This window comes from Lagopus muta, chromosome 1 (genome assembly GCF_023343835.1).
Source record: "Lagopus muta isolate bLagMut1 chromosome 1, bLagMut1 primary, whole genome shotgun sequence".
Lineage (NCBI taxonomy): Eukaryota > Metazoa > Chordata > Aves > Galliformes > Phasianidae > Lagopus > Lagopus muta.
Window position 1 is genome coordinate 121,982,657 of NC_064433.1, and position 20,303 is coordinate 122,002,959.

Genomic DNA, 20,303 nt, shown 5'->3' on the forward strand with positions numbered 1-20,303 from the left:
TTTTTCTTCCTTCTCTCCCATTGCCCGTATTCTTCTTTCTTTTTCCTCACATTCAAAAATATCATTGCAGCCTGTGTCAGTCTGTTTCCTTTGCAGGAGATGGGGTTGGTTGTCTGGAGAAAAAGAGCAGTAAATCAAAAGAAAGGGTTTTATGCAGTTATAAGTGTGCTCTGAGTTAATCAGAAGATTTACAGAAGTGGAATTAAGAGGAGTTTAAGCGTTTTGTGGTACTTGCAACTTTTATGGATGCCCCTGTGCAGGTTCTGCTAAAAAGCAAGGACACTGTTTGATTTGTTTGATGTTTGCTTTGTATTTTCTTTAGAAAATAAAGGTTGTACAAGTATAAACGGATAAAACGGATATGTGGGATAAAACGGAAGATAGTGACGTGGAAAATCATTCAGTCTCAGCATTTTAGGCTGTATAGAGGTAGGTGGCTCCCTGTTCACCTTAGTATTGTAGGGGAGGATTTTAAGGACTGAGTTTTGTACTGACTACTAAAAAACTACCAGTACGAGACATCAGCTAGCTGCAACAGAGAAAAGGTATTCAATACCTATAGGCCATAGTACTCAAGTTTAATGAAAAATATGTTGATTACTTGTGACCATCATAATGCATATTTTTATGAATTAAACTCCGCTATTTTGTTTTCTAGTTAACTGTGATCATGGAACAAACTCCACAAGAGATGGTAAGCAGTCTTTATGGTTGTCAATGCAATTGCTTAGTCATATTTTATACACAAAATGCATATAAACACTTTTATTGAATTGTCAACGCAGACGTATAAAAATTAGATGTGAAAATATCTAAATGGCTGTGAAATAAAATTCAGATTACAACAGTGAGTGATTTGTCTACTCCTGGGGAGGCTCCAGAGTCATAACAGGAAAATAACAGAGGACTCTGATCGTTTGCCTTAGATTTATAGCTTTTGTTTTCTTGAGGAAATCTCTTATTTCCATTTATTCTGCAGCTGAAAAAGCACAGACATAGAACTAAGATAGACTTTAAAGTGTTCCCTTCCTCTTTCCACACCAGTGTAAAACATTTCTGTAATTTCTTTTTTAACAGATGGATTTTTAAAATTCAAATGTAAAAGGGGGGTTTTAAGGGTCACTTTCAACAGAAAAGCCATAAAAAGTACTTGGACAGGCACCAGCATCCCAGTCCTGTCTCCATGAACTGGCTTTTTGTCTTCCTTTCTCCTAAATTAACAACTGGAGCCAGTCAACCAGCTGGATTCCAGAGCTTAGAGTAAAGTCATCAAGGGCTCTTTGGAAGCATTTAAGAAGATATTTTCTGAGCTTTGAAAGAACATGTTGTCATTTTTGGAAATATATAGAATGTTGGAGATCTCTGCTTTTGTCAAGCTGCATGATGTTTCAAAACTGGATTTTTAAGTAGTGGGAAAAACGAAATGTTCTGTAAGTAACCTGTGAATGTATCAAATTCGACAACAGAACGTTCTCATCTATTGAAGGATGAGGAGTCACTGTGACATTCTTTAGCAAAGCAAGAATGATAAATAAATGAAAAAAACATTGTATATCATAGCTTTTAGGTCCCTGGATGATTAAGAATGAAGAAACTCCATATGGAAGGCAGATGCTTCTCTTGCACCCACTCGTTTTAGGAATAAATCTTCTCATATGATAGGTCTTGTAGCAACGCAGTACTGGACTAAAACAAGAATCAATGGCCATGAAGTTTAACATCCGTGAATTGTTACTTTATGGGAGGGATCACTTATCTGATCTTTTAATTTGGATTGCTGAGCCTTGTAGGCCTTCACGACTAGGCTGCTGCTTTAATCAGAAGTTATTAAGGAATGCAAGTTTGTTTTATTGTGTGAGGTGTTTGGTTTTGTTTTTTTTTTTAATGTACTCTCATGGCTGGGGATCTTTTAATTCTGAAAGCACTCAGCAGTTACCTAGAAAGAGAGCAAGCATTTATAGACCTCTTTTGGATTAATGGGCTCAGCTTTGTAGAAAGAAGGGGAACATAATCGTTGAGGGGTTTTTTGGTATGAGTAATAATTACTCCAAGCTCTACAGTATTTGCATTATTACCTGACAAAAAGAAAATGAAAACAGATAGAAATAAATGAAATTAACCTAGTTTACTTTGTTAGCATTAAATGGAAAGTGCTTCTTTTTTTTTCTGTTCTGTTTGGGGATTTAATCTTTTTTTCCAGAGGGCCATTCTTTTAAAGCTGTGGAATTTGTGCTAGTGCAGATCAAGAAAACACAAAGATTTTTTTTTTTCTTGAATGCCTCTAAAAAAGAATAAAATGAAAAAACTAAAGGGCTGTAAATGTCACATTCATCTCTGAAAACTTTGGCTAATCTTGCCACAGATTGAGTGTTTGCCATAAGGTGGTTTAATTAAAAGTCTTTTCATTTAACAGGCATTCTGTTTTGCCTAGGTAAAAGATCTATAGAAATCAAGATGGGTCAGGAAGAAGAATGGCTGTGTTTTATTTGTTCTGGATTTTAGGTTACTACTCTATAGCTTTCTTTTAAGATCCTCTGTTATCTGCTGATCTCTGTGAGTAGAGTGAGGAGAGAGGTGAAATGGTCTGTATGACAGGGCTCAGGGCTAGAAGGACTGCAGGGCTTTTCAGTTGTTAGTGGAACATGGGCAGAGTGAAACTGAGCTTTTTCAGGGAAACTGAGATCAGGCGCAGGACAAGAGACAGTGGTGTTGCAATACATTTCCCTCTGTAGAATTATTTTTCCCTGCGCTTTATCAGTGGTACTTTGTTACCCTTCTTCACATGTTGGTTGCTGATGAGTACAAAAGGGAGATTTGCTGGCAACTGGAAGTTGGCTAAATACAGACTTGTTTTTGATCAAGGCCACAATGGCAATATGAACTTGGCTGAATTGCCATTTGACCTTTCCTGAGAAACTTACTTTGGCAGACAGATGGAGGAAATATGTTACTGGATAAAATGAATGCCTTTGTTTAGTATGGAGGAATTTTAATCTCTTCTGTTTTCTGCCTGCGGATTTGGAAATCAGGTGTTGGTTGTAATGCATACACCTTGGAATGACTCCGTTCTTAAAAGTCATGTGAGTGGTTAAAGGAAACGTGGAATACATCTGCACAGTGTTTTCCCTGAAAACCACTGACTTCCACCATAATAGTACAAACACTTGTGTGGAAGAAACCTCCTGGACTCTACAACTCTCTGTTGCGAATTCTTCCTTGGTAGATACGATGACGAAAAAAACAATTTCTTGTAAGAGTAACAAAGTGTAATGCATTTGTACTGTTAACAGTTGGCCTTTTGATTTTTTTTTTTTTTTTTTTTTTTTTCCTTAGGAAAAGAGCGATCGATGATTAAAGTACAAACATAGGGCTTATTCTTCCAGTGTTTTATCTCTCAATTACTGCTTGTTTTCTCATTCCCCCCATTTGGATGCAGGAGGAAGCTGAGCCATGGTATTTTCAGAAAATGTATGCAAGATACTGGAAGCACTATGATTTAGCTGTGCGCTGGATGCACAGACACCAGGAGGCCTACAGGAAAGCCATGGAGTGCTTTTATCATGTACCATGGCCTCCTTATGCAGCTTGTCCAAGTAGCCGCTACTCAGATTGGGATGGGGATGACCCCCCATGTACCCACAACCATTTTTCCAACTATAGCCCACGTGGCAGAGCTCAGCAGTACATGGATGCCCAGCCAGGGAAGGAGGATGATGACAGGGAGGAGGAAGAGGAAGACTCTGAAGTGGAGGAAGACTCGGAGTCTGAAGGGGAGTTTGAATATGACCTGAGTAACATGGAGATCACAGAGGAACTTCGCCAGTTTTTTGCCCAAACAGAGAGGCATCGAGAGGAACTACGTAAGTCTGTGCTTGTTTGGTGTTTTCTTGTGCTTCGTAGCCATGCCAATGAGTCCTGGACAGCTGCAGAGTTTACAGGTTGTGTAACAGTTATAGAAACAGGCACTGCAGGTGGACAAGCCAAGCAGATTGAATCAGGCAAAACCAATGGGTACAGTTGAGTACAATTCATTAGAAATAACTGCTTGAAAAATCTTGAAACACTTTCTGTGAGAAAGAGAAAGAATTATGACTGCAGAGAGGAGACTAACTTGCTTGTCTAGGAGACAGTATTCTTAAAAATTCTGGGGTTCTTGAAACTGAAGGTTAAATATAGTTAACGTGCTGGATGTTTGAGAGGGGAACCCAGAGGAGGCGCTTCGCTGCATGAACCCTACTGAGCCCTGGGGTAAACCTCCGTGTGTTCTGTATTATGGAGCAGCCATTTTCTTCGTTCTTTTTTTGGCTAACCCAACAGTAAAATTCCGAGACCTTTCTCTTGCCTCTGCATCCCTGAGGTACTCTTCATTCTATACTATAGCAGAAGTTTCTCTTTATTTTGCATCTTGATCTGGAGCCAAGTCATTAGGCAGGGGATGTAAGCCAAAGATTTAGTATTTATTTCAGATCTTGATCATCTTTTTTCTGTGAAATTCCTTAAAAAAGTTTATTGGTATTTATTTCATATACAAATACTGCAGAGAGATTAATGATGTGTTTTTAAAAAGTAGTATGATGAGAACAACTTTTCCCCTTAACTCAAATAGGAAGTACTCAGAATGAATGTTTAATAGAGCTTTCTATGCATACCAAAAAAGGGAAATATTCTAAAAGAAAAGGATAATAAAGGCAGTGACTGGAAGGGAGAAATAAAAATCTTGTTATTCTAAGGCCTTTGATCTAAGGTATCCGATGCGCTGAGACTCCTCAGCTTTAACTTCATGCTTTTTATCAGTATGGTGCACCGTTCCTGTAGTTAGGAAAGGAACGTGAGCCAAAGAGCTCAAGTGGTAGTGTGTGATGTGCTAGCCCTTTCTCTCTGTGATTTTTCAGCATCAGCTTGATGTCTTCTGAAACATTCCTTTAGTGAGCGACAGGGTACTTCAAGATGCTTGGCTAATTCTAGAAAATGCAGTACTTTCTTTGATATTTTTTTTAATCTTTATGATTAATGGTGTTTAAAGGTGTGTGAGTGATTAAAGTGGTGTCCTGGAAATGGGGAAATCTGGGCTTACAGATGCTGTTTGTCACAGAAATCCTATGTGACCTTGGTATAGCTGTTCAGTCTATTCCTGACCCCTCACTGCCAGCTCTTGCTAAAAATATGAAAAATATCCTTTATGATGAGCAGGTGAATCAGGAAAAGGCTTGTGGCTCAGAATGCAGGTTTGACTTCTGTTCCTTCCACCACGGAGATACTTGGAACCTTTCGAAATACTTAGGTTTCTGCTCTGTGCCATATACTAGCCTATTTATGGGTAAGTGTGACTTCACTCTCTTCAGGGACAGTGTTCCATATCTTAGTCCAAAGTTAAGCAGAATCTGGCCTTGAGCTACTGCAAGTCTCAGTTTCTTGTCATTTGAAGTTTCTTTGTGATATGATAAAGCGAGGGTAATGCTTGTATGTAATTATTCAAGGCATGAAAAAGTAAACAAGCACTAGATTTAATTAAAATATAGAAGTGTTACAGAACTCTTTGGTGACTGCTGCTATCTAAATGCTAATTTTACGAATAATTAAAAATATACTATAAGCTTGTTCAAAAATATTTTTTTTCTTGCGGGATGGAGAAAGAAAAGTAAAATGCTTTTTTTTTTTTTTGTTCTGTTGAAGTTTCTTGTGTAGCAGAAGTAGCAGGAGGAGGGGAGAATCTTTGTTTCCCTCACTGTATGGTAATGAGCTGATGTGAGATTGTTCAAGGCAGTATCACGCAGTGAAGTAGTGTTATTCGTTTTCCTGGGTGTCTTTTCAGAACAAAATGAAATGAAATTTAGATGCTCATTAAGGTGCAGTCCGTTACACTGCCATGTTCTATCTTTCATACTGTGCCGAGGAATCCCTGTAGTTCTGTATTGATACTCAAGAAAACTGAGACAATACAAATGCACAAAGGAAACCCATGCTTACTTCTTTCCCCTCTGATAGCTTTTCATTTTAATCCCAAACTATACGTTGTGGGCTGTCTCACTACCTTAGGAACAGATCTTTAGAGGAACATAGGCATTATGAAGCTCAGCTACACCTGAAGTTTAGGCATCCATCCCTGGGAGAGCCACTGGTAGTGTTAGGTGAGAATTTTAAATTTTCCCTAAACTGGGCATGTCAAAGGAGAATATCAGTAGAGACCTTGGCAATCAGGTGAAGGATAAGCCAGCTGTCAGAGAATGTTAAGGGAAGGCTGTGTCTCGAGTTTCCTTTCTCTGATGTGAATAAGTGGCTGCAGGTGGAGTTCACAGCCTTTCAACCCTCCACCTTGATATGCGTTTGCAAACAAACATCTGGCTCACTCTTCTTTTGAAATGAGTGCTGTGCATGAGTTTGATATATGGTTATGGGCAGCTTGCTGAAGTGTGAGACATATGGGAGAGGAGCAATGGGCCAAATAGGGAATTTGCGCTCCTACAGGAGAGTTATACAGGTATAGAACTTGGAGAATTGGTTTATTTTTGTAGTGGATGACCACCATTATTCTGTTTTTCAAGACCTGCAAAATTAGGAAGTGGTACACAGACTTAACGCAGCTATTTGGATGTGTGAGTGATGAGAGCTTTGATTTACCAAGTTAAATAGAGCTGGTTCTCAGCCATGACCCATGCCTCATCGACATGAGGAACAGTTGTCAAGTAGACTGAAATTATCAGACTCTCTCTTCTAGTGCCTGCTGAAGAGTCCACTGGAGGTAACAGGGGTCACAGACATTGGAAGAGAGTCTTGCAAACTTTATTTGAAAGACTTAAATAGGCCTGAGATTTAGGTGGGAAAGGCATATGTCTGGGAGATAAAAATACAAGTCTTAATACTAATTGCAAAAAGAAGAGTTTCAAAGAGAAGGAAGCTATTGTTTTAAACTAGCCACAGAAAAGAACTTCAGGTTGAGTTCAGTTTCCAGTACCCAGCACAGACTTACAGGAGTATGCCTATTCTTCAGCAATTTTTGTTCAGTTGCTGGCTGACTTGTACGGTAAAGCCTTCAAAACTGGCAAGCTCTAAGTCTTGCTGCATGATTTAACGTTTAGCAGGGATACAGTTGTTCACAAACAACCTTTTTTTTGTCTTTGAATTCATATCAAATTCCTCGTAGTTTTTATATTCTCATCACGTGTTGCAGTCAAGTTATGTGTTCCTGGAATGCCCCAAAGTAATTGTGAGCAGGGTTCTGCTGAGTCTGTATGAGCTCAGACACATTAATGCACCACAAATTTATTCCATATTCTAGATATCCTGTGCACTTGGTTAAAATTCCTTACAGGCAGTTTTGATTTCTTTTCAGTTGTTTACCTGCAATCACAATTATTTAGTGTATCTGTTCTAAGGGGTTTTGTTCTTCATCTTAACTGATGATTCCAGTTCCCTGTGCTTCCTGGGGATGTTTTTTAGTAGCACGTAGGTCTTCACTGAGGCTGTTAAAAAGCATGAAATCATTGTTCTGAGTTATGACACCTGTCAGAGCTAGGTAGTGTACTTCATTCTCCAGGTGTCCTAGATATGAGGGGCTGAATGCATTGTCTTCTTACATTTGCAAAATGTAAGATTGCAAAAGCAAGAAAGTAAGATTCACGAGCCTAACAATTCAGTGAATTGTCTAATTAATGTATTTTATTTATTGCACTTCCAAATTTAGCCTTTGAAATGTGGTTTGCCATTACGCAGTATTTCTTTGTTCCCTTTTTACATGCAAGATGACTGCCGTAATTGAGCAAATATGACATTGCAAATACATTGAGAACCATTCTGTAGCAGCCAGCAGGCAATGAAAGTGTCTTTTATTTAAAAACAAAAGCAAAGGGAAGTGCTGTCATGTCAGTTCATTACTGTAGGATAATGGTCTGTCAGTTGTTAATGCTGCAACTCTTTTTTTCCATTAAAGCCTGTTTCTATTGCCTGTGTAGACCCTCCAGCTGTTCCCAAAATAATGTTGTCTCAACTTAAAATTTTTGTGCCAGATGGAAAACCCTTTTTTTAAAAAAAAAAAAAAAATTGAAAGGAAATGCTGAATGAAGATGTTTGTTTCAAATCTGCAATTTGTAGCTTTTTTTCCTTTGGGTTTCAGAAGAAGATGACAGTGGCCATTGCCTCTTCCGTGACAAGGGACTAATGGAATTTTCCATGTGTTTTAAGCTTGTCTGAATAATACCAGATCCATGAAGTTTTTGGTTTTGTTTAAAGTCTTTGTACTGTGGAAAATAAAGGCTTTTATGCTCATGTTTGTTACCATGCTTTACCAAAAATGAAAGAAATAGATTTTCTCTCTGTTACTCATTTTGCTCTGATAGACTCTAGTAGTTCTCCTCTAGATGACCAGAATCTTTTTGCTTCTTTTTCCCTGCCCTGGACTGCTAAAACAGTGTGCATGGTGATCTATAAATATCTGCTTGACTCCTTGGCTTGTCAGTCTTGCCATCATATAAATTTTTACCACTGTGTTTGTAAACTGGATTGCTGAAGTTTCTGAGAAGCACTTGTGAAATAGAGTTCCTCCACAATATATGTGGGTGCTTGAGGTATGTTTTTGAGGAATGGGGTGTTTTTTTATTTAATGGAAAGAGGAATATCTCTTCTTAATGGTTGAACCTTTTATCATGTAGCAGCAGGGTCTTCTCAATTGCAAGAGCTGGTGCAGCCAACAGAGAGGTTGTTATTATTTGGTAATCAGTGGCAGAAGAATGCCTCCTTGCTGCAGAAACAAAGTTCCACTGTTTTTCATCACCTTAGCACTGAAAGGTAATCTACTTGCAAAGAAACAAAGAAGGTTCTGAATTGCATTTGCAGAACAGCAGAGTTGGGCACAGTTTTATATCCATTTCATAAGGGAAGCGATGAACATTGTAGTAAGAGTATCAGCTTGGGAACACAGTTATTCCTAGAGGTAGTCAAGAAAATGGCCTTGGGTCTTGTTGTGTGGACCTATGATTTTTATTTTTTTTTTCCACTAATCCAGCATGTCTTTTGCAACTGGTGGCTGTTATGCTGCTAAAACTTCTAATGGAACAGAGAGACAAGGTGGCTGTGTGCTTCCTGCATCACTGGACCAGATACAGTCAGAAATGAATTTCCTCTGTTGCACGGTCAGGAGGATTTTGTGAGGTTCATATATGGAGCTAGGAGTTACAATATCTGAAGTTGCTCTTATTTGTTTTGTGCCTCAGGCTGAGACTTTTTGACAATGTTGGCATCCACTTAAAATGTACAAGCAAAGGCCAAGCGTGCAGTCGTGTTGCTGCTGGGATGCTCTAGCTATCACGACCAGGAGTGTTATAAACCATGCTTCAAGCATGCAGCCTAGGCACTCAGGGGAGCTGGGGCTGGAGCCTGCAGCTTTGTCTGCCCATGGCTGCGCTGCGCTTGTTCTGCCCAAGCACGCTGTGGGTTACAGGTTTTGAGGTGCATCAGGCTATTTCTAGGGGCATGAGGGAAGCAGCTTGTCTGGTTCAGTGTAATTGCAATGTAGGCACTGCTTTAAGAGGACTGTTGAGGTGACTGCTGTCTCCATTTTTTTTCTTTCGTTTGATGGAAGTGAAGAATGCTTCAAAAGCTGTCCCAGAGTGAAAATATATATTAAACTTTGGAAACCTATGGTTAAAATCTCACCCTTTATTTTTCTGTCTCCATTAGTACAGGGGAGATAACACATACCTCAGGTGGCTTGTTGAGAGGCTCAATATGCTCATGTTTATGAGAGATATTGAGTACCTTAGCAAGAAGTGAAAGCCTTAAGTGACAGAAGAATAAACAGTGTGATCTGAGAAGAGTTCATTCCAGGCCTTTTATTTAGTACTGAAGTTAGATGTCACCCCTGCATACATCCTATTGACGACTTTACTGAATGAGTGCAAAATTCCAACTCCTTTTCTCCCAGAGAGCTCTTATTCTTAATAAAATGTCTTATTTGTGAATCGGTGAAGTCTGGCAACTTGGTATTGTTGCTGCTCTTTGTAAATCGCTGCTGTAGTAAAATTCCTCCTGAATGGGGTTTTTTCTTGAGGATGTGAGTATAAGATGCATGGGACAGACATCATTGCTTCTCTCAGCTGCCTTGCCCCTTACCATCTGCATGCTAGGTCTGCTGTTGGTAAATATTGATTGTTGGTGGTCTCAGAAAGATGCAGTGAAAACTGCTCAATAGCTTGCGGTTGTGTACGTGGGTCTCTTCTGTAGCTCTGATAGGTCAGCTATTAGAACTTTCTCTTTACAAGAAATTGGCAATTCATTTTTAGACAAGCAGAGTGTCATCTCCTGTTTTGTGTCCATGCAGTTTCCAAAGCATGAAGGTATACTGCAGTGATGTACCTGGGCTCCATGAAGCTCAGGTGAAGAGCCACCCTGCAGACCCCAAGGAATCCCTTCCCAGTCTTCTTGTTAGAGCAAGAGCAACTTTCAGAAGGTTTGCTGGGTGAACGCACAAAATCTACTTAAACTGGGAACTGGTCCTGGGTAATTTTCTGAAGTCATGTCTGTCTGCTTGCTTATGCCATAAGCATCTGCAGCTGCTCTGTGGGGTTCTCCCTAGTCTTCTCTTCATTCTCTGTCCCTGTAGGGGAGCCTGCGAGAGCAGCTGCAGCTGCTGTGGAAAAGAGCAGGTGAGATCATGCTGATAGCTCTAGGGAGGTGGTGTAAAAGCCATTCGCTGCTGATCACTGGACTCAGGCAGTCTGTTATGCACTTCTCTATTGCCCTTAAAATTCCTGGATTAGTGATTCTGTCTGAGTGCCACATGTGGCATTTGTAGACCTCTAAATGCATTCAATTAGGAAAGAGCTCTGACTCAGTTTTGTGATGATAAATCTGAATTCATCCATCTTTAATGTAGGGCTCACAACCCTCTGATTGGGCAGTGGCTATGAATTAAGTATTTTCTAACCCAGTCTTTTTTGTGTCTGCTTAGGGGAGCTGCTGTAGCATGAACAATTAAAGTTTTAAGGTTTATGGTACTTGAGTGAATGCGTTTTAAAGGAGACCAAGGTAGAAATGAATGTAACCACGGTGTGCATTTTTTATGCTCTTTATTTCCAAAATCTGCTCGGAGTCTACAACAGTATGGTGCAACAATACTTGTCAAGCCATTAAAATTTTAGATCACTCTTTTAGAAAGCAAATGTCTTGTATGGATTTGCTTGGAGACATAACTCAGCTCCGCAAGTTTTAATGTGATGTTGCTAAAGCCAAAACTTCAGAGGACCCATTTGCTTTTCAACACCTTTCATGGTTCCTCAGTTTTATCAGAAGCATCCAGATGAAATTCTTGCCCACTGTAATTAGGGGCTGTGGGTGCTGCATGGACAGAAACTGAGAGTTGAAGGACTTCCTACTGCATGACTCTTGTAGAAACTTATCTCCTTGCATGCTCAAAATTGAGAGATACAGAGGCTTTTGGGCTACTGGTTTTAGAGTTGGGTGCCCTTTATAGAATTCCACCATGGCCTTGGACATGTCATTTGGGACTGGATACACAAGAGCTATCAAAATGGAATTTTGCATCATATCCAAAGTAATAATCTTTCCTTCTCAGCCATATAGGAGCACAGTGGCGCTTACCTGTCTCTCAGGAACACAGAGAAGTTTGATGTGTCAACACACTAAAAAAAAGTTGTACTGCTAGCATATGAAGTGCTCAGCATGGATTGATCCAGCTGTTCATCAGTTACAGTTGTTTGCTTCCAAATACAAAAACCTGTTTATCTGGATGTCAGAGCTTTCCCTTGATATTTTCGAAGACATTCTAAGCTGTCAAAACACTGTTCTGCTATACATTGAAATCACAGAGACAGTGTAAAATGAAGAATAAATTTTAAGTGGGTATTTTTACTGAAATCATGTATGAAATAAACACCATAGGTGGTATACTGGTGATTGTTACTGTTCACATTTAGCTGAGTAAGAGTCTCTTGGGTTTAATTTCATTTGTAGCTGCTGAAGCTGCGGTTGTTGCTTTAAAAATCAACTCTGTATTCACGTGTAAATTTGGGAAACTTTGCAAAGGAACGTAGGTTTCCTGAGAGCATGTTAGACCTTGCCTGATCCAGGTCCAGAGTATGTCATTGTGGTAATGTGTTGGAGGAGGAAGAAGTGCTGAGGTGGCAGTTAGCAAATTATCTGGCTGGCTTTGGTGGAGTGTGAGGAGAAGTATCTGCTTTTTCTGATCTTTCTATTTCTTAGTAGGTAAAGCTGGTGATCACTGATCTGTTCTCAGTCTGTATACGTATTTGGGATGACTCCAACCCACGTGCAAAACCTTGCACTTTGCTATGCTGATCACATTAGGTTCACATGGGCCCACCTTTGGATTTGTCAGTGTTCTGCTGGATGGCATCTCTTCCTTCTACTATGTCAACTGCACCACTCAGTTTGGTGTCATCAGCAAAGTTGTTGAGGGTGTGCTCGAGCCCATCATCGATGTCATTGATGAAGCTGTGGAAGAGCACCAGTCCCAAGACAGACCCCTGGCTCATCACTGGCCTCCACCTACACGTAGTGACATAATGCCATTCACCACAGCCCTCGCTCTGTGGCCTTCCAACCAATTCGTTATCCACTGAATATTCCACCTTTCAAGTCTCTCTAATGTAAAGATAAGAGTGTGATAAGGGACCATGTCAAAGGCCTTGCACAAGTCCAGGTAGATGACATCAATTGCCTTCTCTTTGTCCACCACTGACATCACTCCATCACAGAAGGCCACCAGATTGGTCAGGCACAACCTTCCTTTGGTGAAGCCACGCTGGAGGTGTTGGGTCACCTGCTTATCCCTCACATGCCTTAATGTATCTTCTAGGAAGATCTGTTCCATGGTCCTCCCACAAGCACAGAAGTGAGGCTCACTGGACGGTAGTTCCCTGGGTCTTTCTTTCTCCCTTAGGATTTTACTGATGGCTCTCCTCATGTGAAATCTTCCCTTCTTCAAGTCTCTTCAGTGCTTCTTACATGTGGGAATTGCACCAATGAAGTCATAGAATCAGAATGGCCTGGGTTGAAAAGGACCACAACGGTCATCTAGTTTCAACCCCCCTGCTATGTGCAGAGCAGGGTCACCAACCATGAGACCAGACTGCTCAGAGAAGTCACAGAAGGGAGACATGAAGCTCCTACTTGATGAGTGTTAGTAACTTTGTAGAAGCCAGGATGCTGAAAGCTGCCTTTTTGAAAGGAGACAGTGCTTAGACCTCTGCTCCAGCAAGGGGCTCTTGAACTACTTGTATGTCAAACATTTCCCTTTTGCAGAAGCTATGATAGGCACACATCTGCAGGTTTTCTCTGGCATATTTTCATCTTGTTATTACTGTTGTGTTTTTCCACACTAGGCACAACAATTTAACCTTGTGCATTTAAGTAAATCTAATTTAATTTGCTAGAGCAATGATATGATGCTAGGTGAAAGGCAAGTTTAGAAACTGAACTAAGCATTTATTTTGTGTTTTGTTTGTATGCATCCTGGCATTGCTCTTAAACTATTGTGGTGGCTTTGAAGTCCTAATTTGTTATGTGTTTTGTTAGCATGGTAGCAATGAGAAACTCAGAAGGAAAGTTAATTTCCAAAGCAACCCCTCGGCCCTTTCTTTTGTAAGTTTTGTGTGCTGATTTCTTTAGTTCCAGATGTTTCTTACAGAATTATTGGTCAGGCAACACACTGTAGGGATTTGTGTTTTTTATACTAGCAGTATGGAAAAAAATGTACATTTCCTTCCGAGATTAATTTTATCTGGATTGGTAACTGTTAGTTCTGCGTGGCTGCAGTGACACTGACTTCTGGACCTGCTGGTTAACTGAAAGTTCTGTTCGTAGTCTGACCGTGCTCTTTCAAAAAGTTGGTGATGTGGGCGCAGGTTGCTTTCAAAAGTCTTTGCTTCGGTAGCTTAGCAGATTTCCCTGCGTATCTTACTGAGTTGCTTTGCCATATCATAACACAGAACAAGCTTGAATTCCACAGTATAATCTGTGGCTAGAATCAAGGAGGCAATTTAATTGAAATTCTGATGTACATGTTTATTTTAAAAGACTCGTACAGGCTACTCCTTTTTGTTCCCATGGAAGCCCCAAACATTCAGTTTTATTTGGCTGTTGAGCACTATACATCACAAAATACTGTCTTCCCAGTGCGTGTGCCTACTTTCTATTCAGGACACATAGAAAGCCGTTAGTGAAACTCACGTTTCCTCACTGTTTTGGTTTGCTTTTAAAGAAGCACTTCTAATTTTGTGTATTTCTTTGTTCAATCTACTCCGGCTGTGCCATGTATGGCTGTGTGTATATATGGATACAGTTATATATAGATTTAAGTAATCCTTCTGTTTACTCTAGCACTGGTGTCTTTGTCTGGCGTCAGCACTGTTGCCATCAACGACAGATTGGAGTTGTTTGGGGGATGGGAGTGCAGAGTCAGCTGGTCTGTATTTAATCTTATTTCTGTAGGCTTGATCCGTACTGGAGGCAGCTGCCAGCCTGGTCCTGTATTAATTTCTGCATGGTGGTCAGCAACCTTCCAGCTTTTTGATTCTTTCAGATGGTGCAAACGTACAGTTGGGATGCTTTAGTATCTCTGGTTTGTGTGATACAGTGCTCTGGTTGGTTACCTTGGGTGTGCCTGTGTGTTTTGTGCTCTCTGGCTATCGGATGCACACATATCTGATGCAGAGCTGCATTCAGAGCATTCCACTTTCTAGAGAGGGCTTCCTCTTGGGGGTTCCATGGAGCCAGCTGGTTGATTCATGTTCATGGGTTTTGCTTCAATTCATTTTCTGGTGGAGTTAAAAAAAAAAAAAAAAAAAAATCCCTTCTTAAGGGTTTTGTTGTGGAAGGTGGTAGGAGGAAATAAAACAAAAGTTAATGGTCATTTAGCTGGATGGTAACCGGTGTAGCCTACTGCTACTGTAAACATGGACGTGAAGGCTTGTATTGTTTCTGTCTAGGAGCTTGGGCAGTTTCTTCTGCAGACTACAAGACAGCCCTTCTTAGTTTTTAATCCTATTTGTGGAACAGAAATCAGCTTTTTTAATCTCCAGTTAACTGTGCAGCTTTCATCCAGTTACTTACCCCCAAAAATTCAAACTTGTGTGAGATAATTAAATCTTCATAATTATCAGGTAGGAAAGCATTAGGCTCCTTTTGTAGAGTAATTACACTGAAGCATGATGTGGATAATTATCAAGAGTGGTAAGTACTATTCAGTAGCAGACCAGGGAGTGGAACGCCGTGATTCTAACCTTGCTTCCTGGCTACGTTTTCATCTTGGTTTCAAAGATAACATCTAGTCGCTTGTTGTCTTAGTAAGTGATCTTGCCCTGTTTCTACAGGAGTTTCATCTTTGAAATTTGTAAAAGTATGTTATAATAAAGAAACAATCAAACTGAGTACTTTAGATTTGCAAAATCTGTTTCCTGTCTGCTCTGACAGCCTGTTGCTACTGCATCTTTCTTAGACACTCATGTTTCTCAAACTATTTCCTGCTTTTACCACTAAGTTTTCAGTCAGACTGTGGTTCAGCGAACATTTCTTAGTACCAAAGCCAGGTTAGGTTGTTTTTCTTCCCAGCCTTCTTCTGCTTCCATGCTGCCATTTTAGTTCAGCTCATGGTGCCAAGATGCTAAAGTGTACCAAGATTAAATATAACTGTTTTTTGTGGGATGCAATGTAGTGCCCCTGGGACAGTTACACCAGCGTCTTTGAGGGGCTTGGGAGCTGGAACACGCAGCTAAGGGGAGGAAGATAGAAGAAAGAGCTGCATAAGCTGGTTTTGTAGCCGAGAAAAGAAAAATGTCTGTGGAACCACAGTTTCAGCCTGCCAAGGAGTCACATCTGCTCTTACTTCAAAGCCTGTAACAGAACATTTTCTTTCCTTTTTCTTTTTTTTTCTGGAGAATATTGCATTGCTTGTAGATATACGGGGTGAAATATTCAATTTCTTTTGACTCCTTCCCTTCTCAGCTAGCGGATGGAAAAGATGTCAGTATAGGTGTGTGGGTTTTTAACACCTTTGGCATTTGTGGTAACTCTCTTCCACAGTGGTTGTCATTGTGGTGACGGAGAGCTTATCATTGTAGGCAGTTACTTACCCCAAAAAGTCATCTTTATTCCAGAATGGTGTTTTCAAGCCAACAACATGATTTAACTGTGTAAGTTACACTGCTGGTGTAGTAAGATTATGATTACTTGGATCTTTAATGTTCCCACCTATAGAAACTCTTGCTCCATAAAGCCTTGCACCTGATAAAGAGTGATAATGATTGAGATGTCAGCTTTCACGATAGCTCTGGAAAAATTAAGATCCTTGAGTATCCTGTTGGCAAATTCTTAAATTGAAATCCTTATTTTGTTAGAATTCTTTTAGGTACAGATTGGGGTTTTCTATATGGTATGCCTGGTTTATACAAGTACTGGCATAATAAAATGGTCTGATGCTATCACTTCAGAGAAACCGTGTAACTTCACTGTAGAGCTGTTTAGTTTTCTGGGGGAGCTGAAGAATCTGGCATTTTGCATTGAGAAGCCTGTGTGGGCAGAATATTTAACACAGCAGATAGGCTTGTGGGAAGTGGCATTCAAAGGCAGGGAACTAGGAGTCTTTAATCAGTAGGAAAGGGAAGCGTTTTAAACGCTGTTAGCGTGGGCTGCTCAGGCTCAGCTCAGGTAGCTTTTAAGACAGGATGAGAAAGCTCAGAAAGTGCCCATGCAGCAGTAACAAAATCATTAATCACTTGAAGTAAGGAGACGAATATGTGAACAGGGGTATAGGTCGATCTGAAAGCATGGAAAAGAAAAAGCAGAACCAAGACTGGGAAAAGTGAAATAATTCCTTCAAGAGTAATGTGCTAGATAGGCAAGAAACCAAAAGTCAGTGGAGGCTGTGTGCCGCATAGGGCAAGCAAGGCCTTGGTGTTGTGGCGTAGCTGCCATGGTGCAGTCAGCATCCCGTAGCACAGCCAGCTGCAGATGATGTGCACCCAGAGAAGTGGGGACAGAGAGAGCTGCCTTGTGAGAAGTGCTGTCAGCTTGTGTGTGATCACTGGGCTACAGCAAGCAAAGGGCTGAGCGTATCAATACGAGGAGCTAAAAATGGTACAAGATGCCATAGGATGCTGGGTGTGAATTTTTCACTGCCTTCAATGAAAATTCAGCATAGATAATTACTGGCCCTGCTTTCGTCTTCTCTTTGTGTGGAAAAATCTCTTCATGAAGACTTGTCTCCAAATAAGGGAATTTTCTTGCATTTTGGTTTTGAGATTTTTGTTTTGTCCTTTTTTCTTTTTTTTTTCCTGTTTTTTTTTTTTTTCTAATAAGAAAAGGATGAATTCCATAGTTGTTTTTTGATTGCTTCTTAATCTTCTCACAGAATACTAAGAGCAAAGAAGAAAACAACGTGGATCAGACTTAACAGTGTATGACCTTCTTATAAAATAGGAGGAACAAGACCTCTAAGTTTCTGAGAGCCTATAGGGAAAACTGCTTACATCTTGAAGAGCTTTGGTCACAGTTCCACAGAAAGCATGCAAAATTGTGTGCATATGAAGCCACAAATGCAGTGAATAGCCAAGATGTTTTTACTGTTTATCCTGCTTTTGGCAGCCTCTGAGTATGAAGGTCATCGCCTGCATTCATTCACATTTCTTTCACCTAGTATATCCAAAATTAAAAGCGGATATCCATAGCAGGAAAGAAAAAGTGGGAGGAAAAAAAACTTCTTTTAAAAGACCTAGAATAATTGATGATGTCCCACAATGCAGTATGACTTGGGTAGAGATCTTGGTGTTCCTGAAATGTGAAGAAAAAACTACTTAATGTGCTTGGAAAAAGGTGTCTGAACTGCTTTTGGCCAGTTATTAGCTATGGCTTCGCAGAAGTGGACTTAGAAAGGATAAGTTACTTCTGAAAGTCGCTTCGAGGGAGAGGAGAATGTTTGGGAACAAACAGAACTGCCAGTCAAGAAAACGTCAGCAGTTCTTATCCTTGGTATAGCAACCAAACACTGCTGCTGTGCTGTGCCTGCCTTTTGACCGTTTGCAAAATGCTTTTTCACAACAGGGGGAAGTAAAGCTTGCCAGAAGTTGCAACTGAATGCTATAAAGGAAAGCTCTGGTTTTTGGGGGTTTTTGATATTTTTTTGTTTTTTGTTTTTTCAGCATGTGTGAAGTGAAGGAGAAACTGCTCAGAATTGTGTTTAAAAAAAAAAAAGAAAAAAAAAAAAGAAAAAATTGTTTCACATCTATTGCTTGACAGCACTGTGACAAATTTGGAGTGTGGAGCTCAGATTTGAAAATGAGCTGGGAACTTCATTGCTGTGGGCTGAGAATTAGCTTTTTAATAAACCTTGCTGTCTAATTTGTAGACGAATGTTTGGTGCTTTCTTCACAGAGATTCTTCCCTATTATTGCTATAAACAGCTTACAGTTATATTGTTTTGAGGTTTTTTTTCCATTATCAGAGGCTTATTGTCATCTTTTTGATGAGACAGTAGCTGCAGATGTAGCACAAGTTGTATTGTTTTTAAAGTAATTTTGGAGGTAACAGAACCCAGACTGACTGGAAGTAAGGGGAGTTCTGTTTCCCTGTACACCAGAGGTAATTAGTATGCTTCTCAACAGGACAAAACTTCTTTCTTATCTCAATATTTGGCTGGAAATAACTGCTTTGGTAAAAGCAGTAGCCTACGTTCCCATTTTATTCCATGGCTTCTCTTTACACGATTACCATGGTACCAAATGGTGCCGGTGCTGACACTTCTCACAGTAGTACCACTCCACAAATAAGCGATGGGAAACTACATCTTCCATGCAACTGCAGTGGCATTACTGGTAACAGCTACCGTATTCTGTGCTCAAATTCAGCCTCTGCAGTTAAAAGCTGTGGGGAGCAGACTTCTGTCCACTGCCCATGCCCAGACTCTCTTAGATCTAGGACTGTGTAATATTGTCGCTCAGGGAATTTTCTGGCCAGTTGCTGTGGAATAGTTAGTTAGGGTGGGAAGTTAATGGCATTATGTACAACTAGTAAAGCGAAATGTAAAATGTATGCTTCAGAGGTTCATTAGGTAATTCAGAGAATAGAATTATAATTTATATTATTATTTTGATTGTTAATGTCAGGATCTGTGGGTTTATGAGCCATTCTGTGCTTCGAAAAGAGATTGATGCACAGTAAACTGTAATCTACTCATACATCATAAAGCTTCTGCTAGAAATATATTTAATTTCCAAAGAGAAGGATTCATTATATATCTCCAGAGAAATTAATTTTTAAGTGTTACTGTGTGCAGCGAACTATCAGAGATATTCTCAGGCATGTGAGGAAGCAGCTGTTTCTAGCATGCAGCTATAGAAGTAATGAGTAATTCCCATGGACAGTACAGAAGTAGAAGGAATTGTCTTTGTGACCCAGGAGTCAACAAATGGGGGTTCAGTTCATTGCCCTGCCAGAGTTTTGCTTTATAACCTGCGGCAGGAGATGTTTTTTCAGCATAGATTGTCAGGGTTTGTCAAGGAATATGCAGTGTGAGTTGCATAATTTGCAGCAGGTTTGTCCTCTAAGCATGTTACCTAGTTGTGGGCAGCCGGGTGTCCCACGAAGTTTGCTTCCATGCAATCTAAGTGACCTGTGCCACCTGAGCTCTAAGCTGTTCTCATGATGCTGGGCTCTCTGCGGGTGGTGTCAGTAGTTTTAATTAAGACCTCTGGTTGAAATGGCCTCACACCAAGTAAATCTGACTCTTCCAGAAATGCACATGGACCTCTAATGTATGTTTCCTCTTGAGTTCTGGCAATGCAGCACGCTCTGGGGATGTACCCTTAAAGAAGAAGCACTGAAATTGAAGCACCTCTTTGGAGTAGATTGCAGGGGGGTTAGCTCAGTGGTTTGCAGAGGTCCCTTCCAACCTCTATGATTCTGGTAGCCCCTCAAGCTCTGCTGTCCTGCCTCTATCAGCAGAGAATGGTGGAAATGGCAGGACAGAAGCTTTCCCTGTCCCTCTCTTGACGAGCAGATGGCAGCATTGAAGTTTCTTCTTACGTTGTTGAAAATACCTATTTTCTGTGAATGAGGTACAGAGGATAATTCTTTTATTAAGTCTGACAGTCAGTTGGCTGCTGCATACAGGGCTTTGCAGTGTAACAATAAACTGCAGATGTTTGACAAGGATATATCAGGATACTTAGCTTTGGGTTAGGGTTTGCAGATGTTGTGTGTTTGGTAGAAGCTAAGTTCACTCTCTGAGGAAGGAGAGAAGGGGTCCGTAGCACCGAACATGAGAAGTATGTCCTGTA

General features: G+C 40.3%; 1 protein-coding gene across 3 annotated transcripts in view; it reads left to right on the forward strand.

Annotated features, from left to right (window-relative positions):
- Positions 1–20,303, forward strand: part of GEMIN8 (gem nuclear organelle associated protein 8) — a 28,964-nt gene that overhangs the window by 3,709 nt on the left and 4,952 nt on the right. For 2 of the 3 annotated variants that reach the window (XM_048960110.1, XM_048960118.1), the window contains exons 2-4: positions 323–429; positions 659–694; positions 3,437–3,860. In XM_048960110.1, coding sequence (XP_048816067.1) covers positions 671–694; positions 3,437–3,860 — 448 coding nt within the window. In that variant the 5' untranslated portion in view covers positions 323–429; positions 659–670. The remainder of the gene's footprint in view (positions 1–322; positions 430–658; positions 695–3,436; positions 3,861–20,303) is intronic. The other variant, XM_048960100.1, reaches the window with a different exon arrangement.